Source organism: Nematolebias whitei, chromosome 3, assembly GCF_014905685.2.
Source record: "Nematolebias whitei isolate Nwh7 chromosome 3, NemWhi1, whole genome shotgun sequence".
NCBI lineage: Eukaryota > Metazoa > Chordata > Actinopteri > Cyprinodontiformes > Rivulidae > Nematolebias > Nematolebias whitei.
The window spans coordinates 13,466,693-13,487,831 of NC_056500.1; the positions used below are offsets into that span (position 1 = coordinate 13,466,693).

Consider the following 21,139-nt stretch of genomic DNA (forward strand, 5'->3'; position numbering starts at 1 on the left):
AGACAGACAGACAGACAGACAGACAGACAGACAGACAGACAGACAGATAGATAGATAGATAGATAGATAGATAGATAGATAGATAGATAGATAGATAGATAGATAGATAGATGACAGACAGACAGATAGATAGATATTTAACTTTTATCGCTAATATCGCCAGATCAGATACCGATACCATGCCGATAATATCGTGCATTCCTATAAAATTAAATACAAAATAATTTTATAGACTATTGCAGCATAATTGGTCTACCTTTTCAAATAGTTACAACACAAAAAGCATAAAATGACGTAAGGCACGTAGCACCTTTTATGCTATTTACTGGTTTAGTAAGAAGAGTTTGAATTTGCCCACTCCTGATTACTTTCTGTCTATTATAAACATTATTAAATAAAGTACCGATCCAGATATCTGAGAAATTGTGTAACTGTGGTGAAGACCTGGGGTGGTGTAAGGTGATACTTAATCCTTTCATGAACAGACCCGTGTTCAGCTTTCTGCTGAGAGACAGGTATTTGGCTCGTGCCAGGCAGAGACCGTATCTTCAGAAAAATATGCTAAAGGAATGCAAAGAGGTGCCCAAAACAACAAGCAACAGTGAGAGAATAGAAAGAACAGTTTGTAGCACTTTGTGCCAAGTTTTAATGAAAATTTCAGGCATGACCTCTATTGTGACATTTGGAATTTGAAGGTTGTTGAAAAAAGAATCCAGCAAGCAAAAACTCTAAAAACAGATTATGAACTGTTTCCAGTGCCTTGTTGTTACTGACAACTGATTACAATAAAGTTTAGTCATTAAAAAACAAAATCATAGCCAGGGATCAATCAGAAATATTATGATGCTGCTTGTCGTTTAAAACAAACAAAATAAGATTGAAAAACTACAATCAGATCATTTTAAATGTTGATATGAGACAAAATGCTTCCATATGATGTGAAATAATTTAATAACGCATTGTAAAGCTTTTGCTTTTCAAGTAACAAAAAAATAGTTTAATTAAAAAATTGTGTTCAATTATACAGAATTATGCAGAATAAAAATCTCACTTTATAAAATAAACACTTCTTCTAACACCAGAATATAGCTGCTTACTACAAAATAGTTCTGGATTTAAATTTTCCTCATTTTACAGAAAGTATTAAGGTAGATTAGTAACTAAACATTTGTATTAATTGACTATAATTAAATATGTACCGGTATATGTTTGCCTGCAGTTTTAAATAGAACTGGGTTTGGGTTAGAGAATTTTCGATCAAGGGTTATAAATGTTTTATTGTGTTTTATTATTGTGTCTGAGAATATTTTTCCTTTAAAGCTATGAGAATGTGCCGCTCGGATGTCTCCCAAAACACTCTCTAATCTCGGACTGGAGGCCGAGTCGCGATGTCTCTCTGACGCCCAAAAACCATCTGTGTAGACAAAGATTGTTGATGTGAGTTGGGATTGCAGCTGGCTTGAGCACGAAGGAACGCCCACTGAACTGTTAATGTTATAAAAGTCTGTAGACGACTCTGTTCCAGGTTCATTCTGTGATTCACTGTTTTCATGCGTATGCATTTATGCATGTAACTTGTCCTGAATGTGGCCCTTGCAAGTAAAGTTGGATAAAAATCTTTAACTGCCACAAGTTGCAGCTGTTTTGGGTAAATGTTAGTGAACAAGAATTTTTCTAACGGATTCATATAAATTTAGTTTTGTTATGTATTTATTTTTTTGCATAAAGGCTAATATATTTGAGATTTTTGTCCTGATGCATGTTCAATAATCCAGGTAAATAAATCCAGTAAGGTTAAGTCAGGTCCTCTGGACAGATTCTTCTTTGTTGAAATCTTTTATCTTTTATCCAAAGACTTCCTTCAGTCTGAGGAGCTGCAAACACAGTCTTAAAAACAGCACCTTCTCACAGTGGATCAGCCAGTTTACTGGTGACAGCCAAAACTAGCTGTTCACATGCAAAGGGAGGACCATCAGCCTAACAACTGATTGTTAGTGCCCTGGTGGCTGCTTGTTATTCTTGCGATGCACTAACAGCATTGTAAGAGGGGGACAGTTGAACACGGAGGCCTCCACCCCCGTTTAACGACGGACAAGTTCTCTTCACAAAGATGGCTTCCTTCACTCCTCTCTTAAACCAACGTTCCCCTCTATCAAGGATGTGAACATCTTCATCCCTGAAAGTGGTTGCTGGCCTGCAGATGAGTGTGGAGGTGTATTTGAGGTTTTATGTAACAACAGACATGAGAGCCACAACACTGATTATAGAACAAATGCAACATATAGATATTCATTTTCTGTTTCTTATCCGTGACTGGGTGATGGAGGCAACAGGTTCAGGAGGAAGACCGAGTCACCAGCTCCTCCTGGGAGATCACAGGGTCGGAGAGGATACATCATCCCTCTGGAACTTTTTGAGTTTGTCGCAGGGCTTCCTCCAGATGGAAAAAAATATAACCTGGGTGGCTGTGGCTGAGTGATTAGAGAAGTTGTCCTCCAATGCGAGAGCTGGGGGTTCGATTCCACCAGCAGTCACACGCCAACGTGTCCCTAGGCAAGACACTGAACCCCTCATTGACTATGATGTGCCCCATCGGTGTATGAATGTGATAAAGCACTGATTAGTCTTTGTAAAGATATAGTAAAGTGCTGTATGAATGGGTAAATGAGGGCACAGATTGTAGTGTAAAGCGCTTTGAGTGTCTTGATCAGATAGAAAGGTGCTTTAAGTACAGACCATTTACCTTCATAAATTTTAATGGCAATAAAAAAGTCCCTTTTGTCTTTACATTTGTGGATTTCTAAAACAAGCTATGTTCCATTTTTGGCAACTTGAGCACAGCCTCTGAAGAGTCCCAATAAGGTGTAGTGTCAAAGAAATGTGTGTGTGGAATTGCTTCTTAGTTTAAATAATCTCACCAACAAGAGTGTGCAAGGCAGGCAGGACATCTGTACTTTGCCTCCTCTGAACCACAAACTCCACATCTGCAGCAAAGACATCAGCATGAAACATAAAATTATGACACTTTTTTCTTTTTCAAAATTAAAATGAACAATTCATATAGATATGGTTAACAGAAACACAATAACCACCATCTCAATTATAGCTTTCAAATATCTGGATACTTCAGATCAAACTATACGGAATTTAAAAAAAAAAGCTACAGTACATCCAAAAAAACAAGAAACATGTCGCATTTACTTAAAATACAAATGTATTGAGTGTCGCACTGAAATAAAAAAGGAAAAGTTGGGAGTGGCTAAATAAAACAACAGTGCTAAAGTTTGAAAACTTCGTTGTCTGGACTCACTTTGAGAGGGACATTTTCCTTTTTATCGCTTTCTGCTCATCCTCTTGACAACTGTAATCGACTGGACTCTTCAATGTAGACATGTTATTTTATTTTTTTGTAAAACCGGTGGGAACATACAGCAGAACCCCTAAAGCATGTTCATTAAAAGCGTCTCGCTGCATCAAAACAGATCCACTTCCGCCAAGAGGAGCAGCACGTGGGAACAAGTTCCGGTTGACTTCTGCTCGTTGGCGCCGCCACGTGTCTAAGAGTTGTAACTACAACACTAACTGTTGGAAAATATGAAAATAAACATAAACCATTTAGAGGAAATAAAGTCATATTAGTCATATTAGTCATATTTAATATTTTTTATTTTAGTATTTTTAAGGAGAATAGCTCTAATAGCATCTACACCTCCAGATGTAGGAAGAGGGCAACCTGCATCATGAAGGACCCCACTCACCCAGCACACACACTTTTTGCCCCACTCCCCTCAGGAAGGAGGTTAAGGAGCATTAAGTGTAGAACCACTAGACTGAGGAACAGCTTCTACCCTGAGGCTGTCAGACTCATGAATCTCTAACTAGAATAATCACTGTGAAAAACCTGTTGCTGCTGATCTGTTTCATGTTGCTGCTGATCTGTTTAAATGTTGATGTGTTCATGCGTGCACATCTGCTCACAGACTCATGTTCATGTTTGTGCTGATGTTCAATGTTTTTATGTTATGAGTGCTTAATGTATATTTAGTTGATGTTTTTCTTAGTTCATATCTTAGATGTTATTACTGTTTTTCTTATACATTTTATTGTTGGATGTAACTGGGACCTTGTGTACATAATTTCGCTCCACCACATGTACCCCATGAGGTGCGAATGACAATAAAGAAACTCTGACTCTGTCTCTGACTAAAGATTTAGAATTTCCCCATGTTTTTTTCTACCCTTTGTATTAAAAAGGAATTGAAACAAATTTTTTTCTCATTATTTCTTTAACGAGATGCTTTAAATAATACTTAGACTTGAGACTTTATGTTTTGTTTTTATATTGTACTTTAAGGGCCAATGGTGGACTTGCATCCTGTCCAGGGAGTACTGTCTCTCTTTACAGTGACCATTGGAGACAGAAACCAGTTCCCCTGCAGCCCTGAATGAAACAAGCAGGTATAGAAAATGAAAGGATGGATGGATGCAATATACTTTAGATATACCAACACAAACTGTTCCCAAATGACTGTCTTGCAAATAACTATATTGGAAATACATGTTGGAGGAGAGACAATTTTTGGTTATTTACTTTTTCTTGTTGTTTTTCTTATTTATTTATTTTTGGTCAAAGTTGTAGCCTGAAACAAGATATATATTCAGTGTTAACTGTTATGTCAAGTGATTCAAGTCATGCATGGGAGACATTCTTCTTTTTCTTCTTCTTCTTCTTTCGACTTTTCCCTCTTCAGGGGTCGCCACAGCAAGCCACCCTCCTCCACCTCACTCTGTCCTCTGCATCCTCTGTTCTCACTCCAACTTTTCATTCATTCAACCTTTATTTAAACAGACAAATCACATTGAACCTCAAAGACTCAACTACCTTCATATCCTCTCTAACTGCATCCATATATCTCCTCTTTGGCCTTCTGCTTTGTCTTTGTCCTGGCAGCTGCATTTCTAATATCCTTCTACCAATATACCCACTGTCCCTCCTCTTGACATGGCCAAACCATCTCAGTCTGGCCTCCCTAACTTTATCTCCCAGTCATTCAACCTGTGCTGTACCTCTGATGATCTCATTCCTAATCTTATCCAGCCTTGTCACTCCCAAGGAGAACCTTAGCATCTTCATTTCTGCCACTTCCAGTTCTTTCTCCTGTCTTTTTGTCAATGCCATTGTCTCCAGACCATACAATATAGCTGGTCTCACCACTGTCTTGTAAACTTTTCCTTTGACCTTTGCTGACACCTTTTTGTCGCAAATCACTCCTGAAACTTTTCTCCATCCACTCCATCCTGCCTGGACTCTCTTTTGCACTTCTTTACCACATTCCCCATTTTCCTGGACAATGGACCCCAAGTACTTGAAGTCCTGCACCTTTGTGACCTCTGCTCCTTGTAGCCTCACTGTTCCACCAGCCTCCCTCTCATTCACACACATGTACTCTGTCTTACTACGGCTGACTTGCATTTCTCTTCTTTCAAGTGCATACCTCTACCTCTCCAAGTTCTCTTCCACATGTTCCCTGTTCTCACCACAGATCACAATGTCATCTGCAAACATCATCGTCCATGGGGATTCTTGCCTGACCTCATCTGTTAGTCGGTCCATCACTAGAGCAAACAAGAAGGGGCTCAGAGCTGATCCTTGATGCAATCCCACCTCCACCTTGAAGCTATCTGTCACTCCTACAGCACATCTCACCACTGTCCTGCTGTCCTCATACATGTCCTGTACCAGTCTAACATACTTTTCTGCCACTCCATATTTCCTCATGCAATACCACACCTCCTCTCTTGGCGCTCTGTCGTATGCTTTTTCTAAATCCACAAAGACACAATGGAGTTCTTTCCGACCCTCTCTGTACATCTCCATCAGCATTCTCAAAGCAAAGATGGCATCTGTGGTGCTCTTTCGTGGCATGAAACTGCTGCTCACAGATAGTCACCTCTCGTCTAAGTCTTGCTTCCACAACTCTCTCCCAGATTTTCATCGTGTGGCTCATCAACTTAATTCCCCTGTAGTTGCTACAAGTCTGTACATCACCCTTGTTCTTAAAAACGGACACCAGCACACTTCTTCTCCATTCCTGAGGCATTTTCTCACCCTCATACATGCCATTGAATATTTGAGTCAAAAACCTCACTGCCATTTCTCCAAGACATTTCCAAACCTCCACTGGTATGTCATCATGTCCTATTGCCTTACCCTTCTTCATTCTTCTCTTTTCTTTTCTCATTCTTCTTCATTCTCTCCGTGCATACGTGGATTTTCTCCGGGTGCTCCAGTTTCCTCCCACAGACCAAAAACATGCATGTTAGACTAATTGGTAACTCTAATTTGACCCTAGGTGTGAATGAGAGTGTGACTGGTTGTTTGTCTAGTTTGTCTCTATGTGGCCCTGTGATGGACTTGTGATTTATCCAGGGTGTCTCCCGCCTCTCGCACAGTGATTGCTGGACATGGTCATCAGTGATCAACTCGAAAAGGAAGAAATGGGTAAAAATAATTGATGGATGAATGGTGGTGTTGTTAAGTGTGTATGAATTGTGTGACCCTAAAACACTCACACGAAGAATCTGACAATATCAAATATATGCAGTGAATTGCAAACTGTCAAAGAATAATGTTATATATGGACTTTAAAAATATATACATTGATGAGTTTCTAATGAGTTGCAAACATGAACTAATGCTAATCAGCAACTTTTTTTTGTGGATTTCAACATGTCTGGACAATAGAATACTCACAGCGCTCAATATTGTAAAATAATAAAATAAATAAATTTAAATATATGCACCACTAATGAAATCTGTTTATATTCTCTTTTTGTAATTCCGGAAGAATGTACTGTAGACATACAGGTCCACTGGCAGCACAGTGGCTCAGTTGGTAGATCTGCCACCTCTCAGCGAGAAGGTCGCAATGTTGCATCCTGCCCGAAGAGCCTTTCTGGGTGGAGTTTGCATGTTTTCTCTATGCTTGCGTGAGTTTTCTCCGAGTACTCCGGTTTCTTCCCACAGACCAAAAACATGCATGTTAGGTTGATTGGTAACTCTAAATTGACCCTAGGTGTGAGAGTGTGAATGGATGTTTGTCTCTATGTGGCTTGTGATCAGTCCAGGGTGTCTCCTGCCTCTCACACAGTGATTGCTGGACATGGCCATCAGTTACCAGCTCGAAAAAGAAGATGTGGATAAAGATAATGGATGGACGGATGTCTGCTGGCATCCATAAGGAGGTGCTGCCTTACTTACCGTCATGCTATTCCTGCTGGACTCCAGTGTGTTTTTGACTTGTCCATTATGGTATCTACGTCTTATCAAAAAGAGCACAGAACCAGTTGTGGATCAAAAAGATCCTTTTATTTGTCAAGGCTTTTCTATTTACACATTTGCAATATCCTCCAGAAAATTTCCAAACACTTTGTTGAAGGTATTATAACTTAAGTATATAATGACTGTTTTCCTTGTTGTTGACTCCGACTGACTATAGCTGGCAGCCAGAAAAATACCTCTGAATGTAAAAAAACAAACAAAAACAATAATGATAATGATTAAAAACAACAACAACACTATGATGAAGAGTCAAAGGTATGAACTGAAAACACACCATTTCAACATAAATATTCCTTAGACTGAGCTGTGGTTGGTGAAACAAATCTCTGAGAGTATAACTTACTGAAGTTCAGTAATGTGAATAAAAAAACAGGTTATAAATAAACATACAGTATGCTGTCAATATATACACAGGAAATGTTGATGACTCATTGTTGCAGCACCAATGGTTGGTTTGGAAACCAACCACATAGAGAGAAACACTACAGAAATATGTAGTGGATCAAAAATTGGTTCATAAATTAGAAATGACCAAATCAACACAACACATATCTTGATGTAACCGGTACATACGACACAAAGTCAACAATGACTACACTGACATTAGCGACTAGTCTAGAAAGCAAATCACCAGGTAGAGGTAGAGCACCATAAGTCTAGAGGTACAAGTCCAACTGTGTGGGACCAAAATAAAAACAAACGTAAATATTTCATTAGATGGGATTTTCTTTAAAGCAGTCACATATTATCCACATGCTATTGCACTTGTTTAAACCCTTACTTAGACAGTGTCCTATGCAGAGGCCCGGCACGATCCTTCGGGGTGGGCTCCTGCTTAGGATGATCTGGGTGTTTACTGTGTATGTTTAGAGATTCTGAACAGGCCGCTGCGCTGGGAGGCCCTTCCCTGTGATTAGGAATTAATATGGGTCCGTTTGCAGTTAAACTAAGCACTGTAAAAAGAAAACCTAAATTAAATAGATTTTACGTTTATTTGATACATTTCTGAATGGACAGTTCTCAATGGACTGACTTTGGGCCTCATTGACATGAATAAATCACAAAGATTGAGTTCTTCTGAGTAGATCTTCCTCAAATGAGCATTTTCTCTCACAAAGTCCCATTGAGACTCTTCAGAAAAAACATTAACTCCCATGAACACATCCTGAAGAGGCATAACTTTGGTATGAAAAAAAAAAATCTGTAAATCTGAGTGGTCTGCGTGAGCGAGTTAAAGGAAGATGTTGTGTCAGAGGAAGCAGACAGGACCGATTTCTATGTCCTGTTGACGGTTGTCCTGTGAAGTGGGAAATCCCTGTATGTCTGAAATGGGTAGCTGACGACTGTCCTGAGTGTGGAAGAAGAAACGAGACTGGTGCCACCTGCCATCTTGGATCTGAAACACAATGAATGGAGGAAAGCAAAGTACAGCATGTGATTTCAGTGGTTTGTGATCCAGATATTTATACATAAAGTCACAATAAAATAAAATACAATAGTTTTAAGTTCTGCAAGCACATTTGGAACTTTCTCCAAATCTAAACCTTGAAAACAATAAAACAATTCTCTAAAATGTGATTATTCCTATGGATTTCTAAAGTCAAATCTATCGATATTCTGAATTATGTGAAAGGTTTTATGAGAATGAGTCTAAAGCTTCTGTTGTGCTCGTTACCTCGCACTCATCTTGCATCACATGTGGTTCAAGTAGTGTGTCTTTCTCAAACATTTGCTTGTTCCAGCCTTGGAACCGAAGCCTGCTGTTTTCTATATGTAAGGGTCCGGTGGAGCTAAATGTGTTCTTGGTGCTGTAGGGTGGATCGCTTTGGCAGTGGAATGTGATGCTTTGGCTCGCCTCGGCGCTCAGTAAATGTAGAAATTTCATTTGGACTTTCTCAACACCAAACACCATCTGTTGGAGAGGAAACATAGTTGAAGAGCTGTCTTGAAAACACAGACTCAAGGGACAACAGGATTTATTCTTGGACATACCTACAAATGTGTGCTTTATATTCAGTTTCAATTCAATTCAGTTTATTTATATAGTGCCATGTCACAACAGAAGTCATCTCAGGGCACTGAACAGAAACTTTAATATATAAAAGTAATAATTTAACCCTATTTATCTGAGAGACAGACTGCTTTGAGTTTAACTCCATCTCAGAACTCTCATCTTGAGCAAACATGAAGGCGACAGTGGAAAGGAAAAAAAAAAACCTCATGAGGAAGAAACCTTTAGTAGAACCAGGCTCAGGACAAGTGGCCCTTTGCTTCGACCGGCTGGGTTTGGTAGGAACAGATACACAATGGCAGGACAAGACTCACACGGTAAGATAGAAATAGTATCAAATGAAAACTATTCAATTTTAGCAAACAATTTAAGGAAATTAGGTCAATTTGTTCTCTAGTAGTCTAAGCTTAAGACAACATAACAAGTCAACCCTAATTATAGAATTTATCAAAAAGAAAATCCTTAAGCCCAGTCTTAAAACTGGACAATGTGTCAGCCTCATGGACAGAAACTGGAAGTTGGTTCCACAAGAGAGGAGCCTGATAATGGAAAGATCTTCCTCCCATTCTACTTTGGGAAACGCTAGGAACCGTAAATAAGCCTGCAGTCTAAGAATGAAGTGCACTCTTAGGAAAATATGGAACAATACGATCTTGAATATAAGATAGAGCCAGGTTGTTGAGAGCTTTGTAGATTAGAAGTAAGATTTTGAATTAAATTCTGGATTTGACAGGGAGCCAATGGAGAGAAGCTAAAACTGGAGAGATATGATCTCTCCTACTAACTCCAGTTAAGACTCTGGCAGCAGCATTTTGGATCAACTGAAGACGTTTCAAAGAAATATTTGGACACCTGGATAATGAACCACTGCAATAATCCAGTCTAGACATGACATGCATGAACCAATTTTTATGCATACATTTTGGATAAGATGTTTCTAATATTATTATGCAGGTGGAAGAAGGCGGTTCTAGTAACATTTTTAATGTGGGGGATAAAAGACATGTCCTGATCAAAAACAACACCAAGATTTTTAACATTAGAGCTGGAGGCCAGATTAATGTAATCTAAGGAGGACTTAAGACTGAAAAATGTATTTATTCCTAAGATGCTCAGGTCCAAAAACTAAAACCTCAGTCTTGTCTGTTTTCAAAATAAGAAAATTCAGGGTAATCCAAGTTTTTATGTCTTGAAGACATGCTTGTAGTCTAAGTAGCTGATTGGATTGGATTGGGTTTCATGGATAAATATAACTGTGTATCATCAGCAATCATCTGTAATTGCCAACATCTACTTCTTCACTGGTACCTTATTGGAGGCCACTGGGTGTAAACAAGTCTGTCCACCTGCAGTAAAGTTGCAGTAAACCTTGAAGGCATCAGAAGTGCAGCCCAGGTTTGGATCAATCCAGAACCAGTCTGAAAGTCCCCAAACAGATAACAAAAAGGCAAAGTGAGAAAAGGTTCCACTATTAAAATAAACCAAATATGACAAATAAACCCTGCTGCCACATACCGTCTTTGAGGTGTAAGTGTCGACAGTCCAGCAGGTCTCTGCAGACACGAGCAGGGTTCTCCCTCGTGCCCAGAGGCTTCTTGATGCTCTCAATTATGCTGCTCAGGTAATGGAGAGTTTTGAGGATCTCTGTGTTCTGGTCTGCCTGGCTCATTTCCATGTTCTGAAAACTCTGGTTGCATTAGAGAAAGAGAAAACTGTCAAGCTCTAAACTAATGGAAGCGATCAATAATCTACCACCATGTCCACTTATAGATGACTCATCCATTCATCTGTTTTATGTACTTTACCTCTGTCCTGAGGGCAGGATTGGCGTCAGACTGACTGTATATTGAGTCATCATAAATGTGCCTCTGTGGAGTGAAAACAACACGATTAGTTCAATAAACTGTCTTGTTCTAAACACTTCTTACTTATGTTCAAAAATCAATACACAATTATACAGCACAAATACACTTTCATAACAGCCTAGCATTAACAAAGCACACATTCCAGATTCCAGTATGAAGAATAACATTCCACTAAAACTTGGAGTTTCCATTTAATATGTTTAAACGAAGGCAACTGTGAAATTGTTGAAATTTTTATGGTTTGTTCGAACAGAAAATGGGTTATCCAAACAGCAGAGAGCTTCCCATATCTGGATATAACCACAAGTAATAAAAAAGAGCCTTTCTTTGTAATGACAACTAATGGTTATCAATGGTTCATTTTACTGGGTTTGTTGAATATTATTCCCTGGGGTTCATGATTTGATGGCTCATTTACAACAAGTCAGAAGGGAAAGTTCCAGCTCTTCTTTTTCTTAGTTTATCCAACACATTTTTTTTTTCAGCTGTTCCCTTCATCAGGGGTCACCACAGTGAACCAAGTTGCGCAAAGACTTGGCAATTATCTTTTTACGCTGGATGCCCTTCCTGACGTAAGACCACCAAGCTACCACTGCCCTCTGTGTGGGGCAGAGAGTGACCATCTAGGGCGCCCAGGGGAGCAGACGGTGGGGGTTAAGGGCCTTGCTCAAGGTCCCAGAGTGGGGCAAATGAGGGTGGAGACAGAGGTGGGTGCCTCACCAATCCCACCCACATTTTGATGTTGTCGATACCACGAGTTGAACCAGCGATCTCCCGATCACAGGCTTCTTTAACCTCTGCACCAGCAAACACCAAAAAAATACAGTTTTTATTTTCTTCTATTTTCCTGAAAAGTCTCTAGGATGAAGGAAAGGTACATTTCATGTTTCAGGACATGGAAAGACAATTTGCTCACTTTAAAATGACGACCCAACAGAATGAGGACACGAGGCACAGTGGCGTGTAATACAAATTCTCAAAAGTTTAACTAATAGCTGAACATTTATGGTCATTACGGTCTAAATTTGCAGTATTGTACATTTAAACAACACTTCTGCTGTCATCAGATCTTGTCCACACGTCTACATTACTGATGCGAAACACTTACTGTTGGACCGGGTGCACCAGGGGGTCCCTACAGAGGGAGGAAGGGGGAAAAAAACAAAAAGTTCAATGTTGGAAAATGATCCCACTGTGGCTGCAGTCAGTTCAGTCTCTGGTTTTATTTATATTATTTATACATTAACATGTGCTCTGTGCTGCAGCATTACAAAAAAGAAAGTGTGTTTTAGTGTAACTTCACATCTAATCTGTCTGAGAGAATGGATGTAAAGGAAAACATGTCAGAAGTGTTTACCGCTTGCAGCAGATTTAAGGTATTAGCACTAATCTGAAGGTCAACATTAAAACAGTCTGAGCAGGGTCTGAGATGCTGAAATGTGATGCTGGAGTTAACTCTTACCCTGGGTCCTGGACTTCCTTGTGGTCCCTGAGGCCCCTGGGAAAAAAACACACATCTCAATATGTTTAAAAAAAAAAAAAATGTAATGTCTGTTTTGCTATGTTTGTTTTAAAGATGCCAGTCTTGTCAGCATCATAGTTCGGGAACTTTTACACTTTAAAAAACACTTTCTGCTAACCTAGAGTGGTCATTAAATAAATGATTCAGCTGAACTTCACTTAAAGAACAAGCATACATCTGCAGATAACTTTTACTCATTGGCTTTTATACTGTATATGAATATTTTGTACAGTGCCCTGAGATGACTTCTGTTGTGACTTGGCACTATAAACTGAATTGAATTGAACAGAAATCATTTTCAGTGGTTTCTTACTGCCCCCTCTGGCTGACCAGAGGTAGTAACTGAGCATTTTCTTTTATTTTTTTAAATTATTTATTTATTTATTTATTTTTGTGGTGAGAATCGAAGTTGTTCAGCATGTCCTCACATATGCAAAACTCCTCATATCACTGGGGGGTCTCATGTGGCACACAGCTGGTTTGTGTGTATTTGTGTCTAGCTGTGGAAATTGTCAAGGGATATAGGCTGTTAGAGATTTTTTGTTTGTTTGCTCGTTTGTTTAATTGTGATTTTGGAAAGTCATTTCATCAGCAGTGTTCATTTAAGACATTCTAAGGCTTTCCACACTACATGACTTACTGAGTAACAGCTATTTGACCCATCTATAGCCGTCTACCAGTATATCATGGCTGAGGATAGTCAAACAAGAACTATACAAAACAGGGCCCACCAGTACTGTTCCAGGCACATATTTTTATATTTCCTACTTACACAGTAGGTCCTAAATAAAACTTGATTAGTGTAACAGCAGCCACTGAAAATCACTGTGGTAATCTTCACTTTTCAGTTTTTGGGTAATGATTTTTAGGTAAGTCTCACCATTTCGCCATAGCTTCCTTTTGGACCCCTTGCCCCCTGTGGAAAGCAACCAGGCAAATAAAAAACAATGCAATGACATCTCACTTGCACTTAGGTACATCATCATAAAGCCAGTGGTAAAATGGTTTTATAAAAAGTGAAAAAATAAAATCTACGTGGCAATAAAAGGCAATAATTGCAGTGTACTTTAAAGATGTGAAACCTACAGGCTTCCCAAGTGGACCGATCATTCCTTCAGGGCCTACAGGTCCACTGAGTCCCTGAAAGACATGGTAAGATTGTTCTTCAGTTCTCACAGATATTCAAAACAATTTCCATGTTCTCAGTATATTTTTGCATGTTTTTAACTTCATAATTAAAGGACACAAATACTTCTGAAACACCAAGAAATGCTAACATTTACTCCTTAGCTGTGTAGTCATACACAAAATGACAACCAAATTGTCGCTATTCTATAGTTAGTCAAATAAATAAATGACTGACGGATTTTAAGTGTATTTAATAGAGTGGGTTTTAGAACAAAATTACAGATAACAGATTTAACTTTTATTAAACTTACCAGAGATCCCACAGGTCCTTTAGGGCCAGGGATGCCTCTTATTCCCAGTTCCCCATTTGGCCCCTGTTAGCAGGAAAATACAATATATAGAGTTTTGTAATTTCTTCTTTAATTACTGCATGTTTAACAAACAAACTGTTGATTCCTACTGTTCCAAACTTCTCCATGGAAGTTATGGAAACAAAGATGCTCTGTCCCCCTCCCCACCCACTCCCTTCCCCAAGGTCGTGGACCTGTGACGGAGTTCAACCGAGCTGGCTGATAAACAAACACCTCTTATCAGGACTATGGCTGGGGGTCCTCTGGACAGTGCTGTGCTACGACCTTCCCTCAAATTCAATGCCTCCACTGGCCTCCCTCGCCTCCCCTGGCGCAGCAACCTAGGAGATGTGAAGGTGCCAAGGGCTGCGTCGCTCGCCTGGAGGCTGTGCTGGGACCAACACAACACACTCCACACGTATCTGTATTATGTCTATTTATGTTGCTTTGCTGTGGTAGATTTTTGTTGATGCCTCAAACCATGCCCTGTCAAGGACACAATGTGAGTGATCTTTTTTTTATTTTTTATTTTTATATACCTCTCTCCTTATGTTTTTTTCTTTTTTCTTATCTAAGCAACAGGGGCAGCACATCTTAAAGCTGAAGGCTGTATGGAAAATAATTTTGTTGTACTTCACTGTGCAAGGATAATAAAAGCTTTCTGATTCTGATTCTTACCTGTGGCCCTGGAAAGCCTTGCAAACCAATCATCCCCAAATCTCCAGGCTCTCCCTGCAAACAAAAAGGATGGACTAATTCAAGCAGGCATTTGTCTGTAGTTAGTAACAACATATAGCGTGTGTGCGAGGGTGTTTTTTTTATGTTATTTTTAAGCACTTAAGTGGCTCCAGACTCAAAGAAAGTCTAATACTGGCCTTTAAAAAGTTCTCATGTATTTTTTGGAAGACACCACTTTTATATCTGGATCTACAGTAGCTCCAACACACATTCACACAACTTCCAAGACACACAGAGAGGAATGTCTGCGTCCTGGTCTGTGTCTGAGCGCTGTCTGTCGTCCAGGTGTGCAGACAGTGTGTTTGCACAGCCAGTCTTTCACGTCCTTTGGATAGCTCCACTTTCAAACCAGCGTCTTTGGCTGGGAAACTATTCACTGAAAGTGTAAAGTGATCTGACCCAGGGGTGTGAGTCTCCTCTCTGTTTCAGAAGTGGCGGGGAGGAAGGGGAGAGCGTGGGATTGAATGTCCTTTTTTATTCTTTTTTTGTGCTTACATAAGTAACATGGAGCACCGCTTTCAGTATGCTGGAGTGAGATGGCCTTACATAACTTGGCCTCTTTCAGAGAGAATGCTTCCATCTCAGATCTCACCCAAATAATTAGTGGCTCTACTCGGGATGGAAAAGCATCAAACACACATTTGAACTAAATAGAGATTATTTGCATAGACCCTTGAATCTGTTTGAAAAAAAAAGTTGAGAAATTATGTTCTAACAAGAACTTTCTTTGGTTTGTTGAATGAATCGTTTTATGTTTTTGTTGATTTGCATCAAACTTGTCAGGTCATCTGGACGGTTTCTTTTTTCGTTGAGACGTTTCATCCTTCATCCAAAGGACTTCATCAGGCTGAGGAGCCACAACAAACTCAGTCCCGCAAGCAGCATGCAAAACATGCTCATGCTCAATAATCCAGGTAAAAACAATCCAACAAAATTCAGTCAGGTCATCTGGACTGTTTTTTTTTCCGTTGAGACGTTTTGTCCTTCATCCAAAGGACTTCATCAGTCCAGGATTTTTTAACCTATATTATTGAGCATGAACTTTGATCTTTGGAGCCACTTTAACTCTGGCTGCGGCAGAGGAGTTGACGGGAGAGAGAGCGGGCTCCAGAAACCATCTTATCACCAGCAAACTGATTGGTTCACTATGTGGGTGTGCTGCTTGTGGGACTGAGTTTGTTATGGTTCCTTGGTCTGATGAAGTCCTTTGGATGAAGGATGAAACGTCTTAACAAAACGAAAAAAAAAAAAAAAAGAATCCAGATGACCTGACAGAGCTTTGTTGAATTTTTTACCTGGATTATTGAGCATGAATTTTGATTAATTTAATTTGGTTTTCTTGTTTTTTTGTTTTTGTAAGTTTCTGTCCAGCATTTAGTTTAGTCAAGTCAGTTTGGATCTCTGTACATTGATTAGTTTAATGTTGTGTTTTTTGTTTTTGGTTTTTGAAATTATCTAGTATTTTTGTTTTTTGTCTGTCTTGGTTGGTTTTGCTTTTTGCTCCAGACTCAAGCTATTGTTTAGAAATGTCTCCATTTTGCTCTCCTTCCATTTATTTATTAAATTTGACGTCTGGTGTCATGAATCCATTGTCAGTTCACGGAACATCTCATCAACCATTTATTTATATATTTATTTATTTATTTATTTATTCATTCATTCATTCTGTCTCATGCAGTGCACTTGTCTTCTAATCATTTTAGGTAGTTTCTTAAGTTCATGTCTTCCAATGCCTTGTTTTTGTTCAAACAAAATACCACAGAAATTGTTGCAGACTTCACAGTACTCTTACAAACATATTCAAATATGTTTAGTAGAACTGAATGCTGCATTCAGGGCCTAGATCTATGCCCTGAATGCAGCATTCAGTTCTACCTTTTTGAACTTTTGCTTACATTAATAAACACATCTATGTACTCACTGGTTGTCCTTTAGGGCCTGGGTCACCTTGTTTGCCCTGGTCACCTGCAGCCCCCTCCATCCCTTTCATTCCAGGGGCTCCTCTGTCTCCTGGCAGCCCAGGTTCTCCCTTAATCAACACATGTCCTTTGTTTAACATGTTACCACATTTGCAAAAGTATTTAATTCACAGAAATGTTTCAATCTCTAGTGAATGTTCAGAATAACCTATAGGTAATTTCCTGATGTTTTAATTTCACCTTTTGACCAGGTGGTCCTATTTCTCCAGGTGCGCCAGGAAGTCCATTTTCTCCTCTGGGGCCTGGACGTGCAGCAGTTCCCTCCTGTCCCACTGAACCCCGCTGACCCTAAATATATGCAGGAAGTGGTGACAAAAAGTTCAAATAAAAATTAGCACAAGTCCGAATGCTGCCTTTTAAGCTTGTAAAACATTTCTTTCCCCCAGTAAAAGCCCGTTCACGGTTGATAAATTGTGGTCTCAAATAATTCAATAAACTAAATGACACCAAGTAGTTTTCCCATTTACAGGTTTTGCATTCTTCTATCTCAAACTGTCTGGATCTCAAACTGTCTGGATTAGAAACCATTTATTATCTTTAAAGACCAATTTACTTGGAATACATGCATCCATGTTTTCAGCAAGAATTTTTACTACAGCCTTTATTCCTTAGATAGAGAACTTTACTAATTGGCTTTTATGTATGTGAATGTTCCTGTAAAGTGCCCTGAGACAACTTTGTTGTGATTTGGCGCTATATAAATAAACTGAATTGAATTGAATTTATTACTGTATATCTACATTTCTTAGAACAATAGCGCCACCATCTGTTGAGAATTGGTACAGCATGATGTTATACTGAAATGATGAGACGTTTTAAGAAGAGTCATGAAACTTCTATATGACCTAAAATAAGAAAAACAATCATATTGATCCAACAAGAATAAATGCAGATCCAGCATTAGATTCAATAGATTTTTCTACAAAATTAAGTAAATAGGGCGGCACGGTGGTTCAGTTAGTAGAGCTGTTGTCTCTCAGCGAGAAGGTCAAAGGATCAAATCCTGTCTGTGGAGTTTGCATGTTCTCTCCGTGCATGCTTGAGTTTTCTCTCGATATTCTGGTTTCCTCCCACAGACCAAAAGGTTAGGCTGATTGGTAACTCTAAATTGTCCCTTGAGTGAGAGAATGGTTGTTTGTCTCTATGTGTCCCTGTGATGGACTTGTGACCTGTCCAGGATGTCCCCTCCCGCACAGTGACTGCTGGATATGGGTACCAGTGACCCGAAAAGGAAGAAGCCAAAACTAGGGGTAAGGTAAGGGTAAAGGTGATGGATGGACTAAGTTAAACAAAAAATAATAGATTTTATGTTTTGTACAGAGAAGCTGAGGTTTCCAGTTTTGGCTGAAAGGGTAAAGATACTTTCTTTCTGCTGCACCTTTAAATAAACCCACAGTGCTGCAACCAGGAGAGGTTAATCAAGTCAAATAAGACATTTTAATGTTGCAAAAACTCAGGCTACATCTTTAAACAACACATCATCTCAGATATAAAGCCAAGACATGCAAGCAGGGGAAATGTGGTTAAAAAAAAAGAAAACAAAAAAAAAAGCTAAATAAGTTTTTTTTTAAAGTGACGTCCTGCAGCTAAGAGGTAATAATTGTAAAAAAAAAAATAATAATAAAAATCACTGATAATACACCAGTTATTTGAGTATTGCTTTGTTGGGGTATGTTCAACACTGCAGTTTATAGTTTAAACAATGAAAAAAAAAAAAAATAGCCAGATTTAGAAAAGGAAATTGACACTTTATGTATTCATTCATTCATCCATTCATCCATTATCTTTACCCGCTTCTTCCTTTTTGGGTTGCGGGGTATGTATTTATTTATTTATTTATTCTTTTTTTTCCTCCCACATACACTTTATTTGTTTAGTTTGCAGAGCTCTCAGATAAACTGTAGATGTCTAAAATGGCAGAAAAGTAATACTGTACAGTTAACTAGTTAGTTGAATCTGTCCATCCATCCATTATCTTTACCCGTTTCTTCCTTTTTGGGTCACGGGGGTCACAGGTGCCCATGTCCAGCAATCACTGTACGTTAGTTGAGTTAGCTGAATCTAATTAGCAGTTACTGACTTGAGAGTTGAACAAACGGAAGGTTTTTTTTTTTAAATGACACATTGATAATAATAATAAAGATTTCTTGAGCACAAATTACCTGCCGCCCTGGTTTTCCTGGTAGACCTGGTAAACCTGTCAGCCCTGGAGGACCATCTGGTCCTGGGTAACCCTTCAGTCCCCTCAGTCCTGGTGAACCAATCGGGCCCTAGAAATAAATAATGCCACCGAAGTTCATCTCTTCTGCGATCCATTTTCTCAGTCATCAGTTGTCATCAGTTCCCCTATAAACCCGTAACTCCATTGTGTTTCAATGCCCCATTGCTTGTCTGAAATGCTGAAATTATGTGATTAAAATTTGATATTCCTGTCTTTGATTTTGGTATGGTCCTGCAAAATGACAATATGTTTAGTTGCAAATACAAATAAAATGAGTTCTATTGGACAACTTCAAAAGTAATTTAAACAACTAATTGATTCTCACAAAGTTTTCATAGAACTGAAACATGGCTGTTCTTCCATTTGCTCTAAAAATTGAACATTTTCTCAGGTCATGCACACACACATACTGTAAATACACTTACTCAGTTAGACTATTTCTGACTTCCTTCTGTTCTTACCATGTCACTTGGGTGTTATGTTAATGGCTGCTTGTTGCACCTCATACTGCAGTTTGTGTAAATCAGGAATAAATTTACTTTGACTTACTTCCACACCAGGGGGGCTACTCAGACCTCTTGCTCCTTTCTTTCCAGCTGAACCCTGAAACACACAAATAAAAATATAAAGGCTGACTTTTTTCACACACAGATGAAGATGAGTTAATTAAAACTCTAAACTGTGTTTTTATTAAGAAGGCTAGATAGAAGATAGATAAGGTCTATAGTTTCAAAAGAAAAAAAACAAGTTAATGAATCATGTCTATAGGTTCTGGTATACAAATGTGACATAAGAAAAAGCAAATATATTAGTTCACCAAAAACACAATTTATTAAAGGGTGTTTAACATTTAAGAATCAAAGAACAAAATGAAAAATCAGGAACATTTCTAAAAAAAAAATTAACTATGACCACAATAAGCTGTATTTTTTTCCAATCAGTAGTCCCTCGCTTCTTCGCGGTTTGACTTTCGCGGACTCGCTCTTTTGTGGTTTTTCAAAGTAATATTGAAACAAGATTGTACAGGACGCATGATTGTTAACTTTAATATTACTCATGTGATACTTCAGACAGGCGCTGCCATTTTGTAGTTTTTTTTCAAAAAGCCTACACTGTGTCCACGCTCATAAGGACTACATTTCCCAGAAGCCCCGTTAACTTCTGCTGAAATACATAGGGTTAAAGTTTTGGTCTTATTGGAAAAAGTTTGGTGTTTATTACACAGTGACCTTGGCGACCAGTGGATGCAGAGAGCCACGCTGAACCCTCCGAAGCGGACCAGGACCGGACCTCCAGACCCATCTGTGAATCTTGAGAGCTGGTAGCCAGCCCACAAGGACTTCCAAATGGGATGCGTGCCACCGAAGTTCTGGTGCTCTATCCAGAACCCATCGCCACTACCCTGAGCCAAAGAGCCGACCAGAACCGGCAGAGTAGGTCTTCCAAAGGAAGCCAAATCGGAGCCGAGCCGAGCCGCTGCTGTTCTGTAGAGTAGTGAATAAAATGTAGCTACTTATAAGTATGTTTGTTAAACTTAGTAGGTTTAAGAGTTTAGAAGAGTGATTGTGGGCTTCATCGCTGCACGGCAGCTCTGCAGAAAAGGAAACGAGTCAGAGCGGAACCGAGTCGGACCACCGAAACCGAGCCCCTACTGTTCTGCAGCACTCCTAAGTAAAATTTAGTAGCTACATGTACAGTACTGTATGTATGTTGTTAAATGACATAGGTTTAAGAGTTTAGAACATTGCAAGAGTGTGGGAAGTGTTTATAAAGCCTAATATATATATACAAAGTATAAATACTAAAATAAATATAATGCTGCTCCTTGGCAGATTTTCACTTATTGCAGGGATGGGGGGTGTCTGGAACATAACCCGGCAAGAAAACAAGGAACTACTGTATTTTACAAGTTCTGTCAAGCATATTTCTCATTTATTATTATTATTATTATTATTATTATTATTATTATTATTATTATTATTA

General features: G+C 38.9%; 2 protein-coding genes across 2 annotated transcripts in view; both read right to left on the minus strand.

Annotated features, from left to right (window-relative positions):
* The window catches only part of znhit6 (zinc finger HIT-type containing 6), a 35,811-nt gene extending 32,322 nt beyond the window's left edge, over positions 1 to 3,489 (minus strand). The window contains exons 1-2 of the mRNA XM_037698073.1: positions 3,311 to 3,489; positions 2,919 to 2,984 (exon numbers count right to left, since the gene is read on the minus strand). Of these exons, the coding sequence (XP_037554001.1) occupies positions 2,919 to 2,984; positions 3,311 to 3,393 (149 nt within the window). The 5' untranslated portion in view covers positions 3,394 to 3,489. The remainder of the gene's footprint in view (positions 1 to 2,918; positions 2,985 to 3,310) is intronic.
* A 5,013-nt stretch (positions 3,490 to 8,502) lies between these two features.
* LOC119430578 (collagen alpha-1(XXIV) chain) overlaps positions 8,503 to 21,139 on the minus strand; it is a 91,866-nt gene continuing 79,229 nt past the window's right edge. Inside the window, exons 46-60 of the mRNA XM_037698009.1 lie at positions 19,706 to 19,759; positions 19,098 to 19,205; positions 17,116 to 17,223; positions 16,878 to 16,985; positions 14,897 to 14,950; positions 14,180 to 14,242; positions 13,827 to 13,880; positions 13,621 to 13,656; positions 12,681 to 12,716; positions 12,327 to 12,353; positions 11,159 to 11,221; positions 10,869 to 11,040; positions 10,662 to 10,771; positions 9,018 to 9,254; positions 8,503 to 8,738 (exon numbers count right to left, since the gene is read on the minus strand). Coding sequence (XP_037553937.1) covers positions 8,592 to 8,738; positions 9,018 to 9,254; positions 10,662 to 10,771; positions 10,869 to 11,040; positions 11,159 to 11,221; positions 12,327 to 12,353; positions 12,681 to 12,716; positions 13,621 to 13,656; positions 13,827 to 13,880; positions 14,180 to 14,242; positions 14,897 to 14,950; positions 16,878 to 16,985; positions 17,116 to 17,223; positions 19,098 to 19,205; positions 19,706 to 19,759 — 1,377 coding nt within the window. The 3' untranslated portion in view covers positions 8,503 to 8,591. The remainder of the gene's footprint in view (positions 8,739 to 9,017; positions 9,255 to 10,661; positions 10,772 to 10,868; positions 11,041 to 11,158; positions 11,222 to 12,326; positions 12,354 to 12,680; positions 12,717 to 13,620; positions 13,657 to 13,826; positions 13,881 to 14,179; positions 14,243 to 14,896; positions 14,951 to 16,877; positions 16,986 to 17,115; positions 17,224 to 19,097; positions 19,206 to 19,705; positions 19,760 to 21,139) is intronic.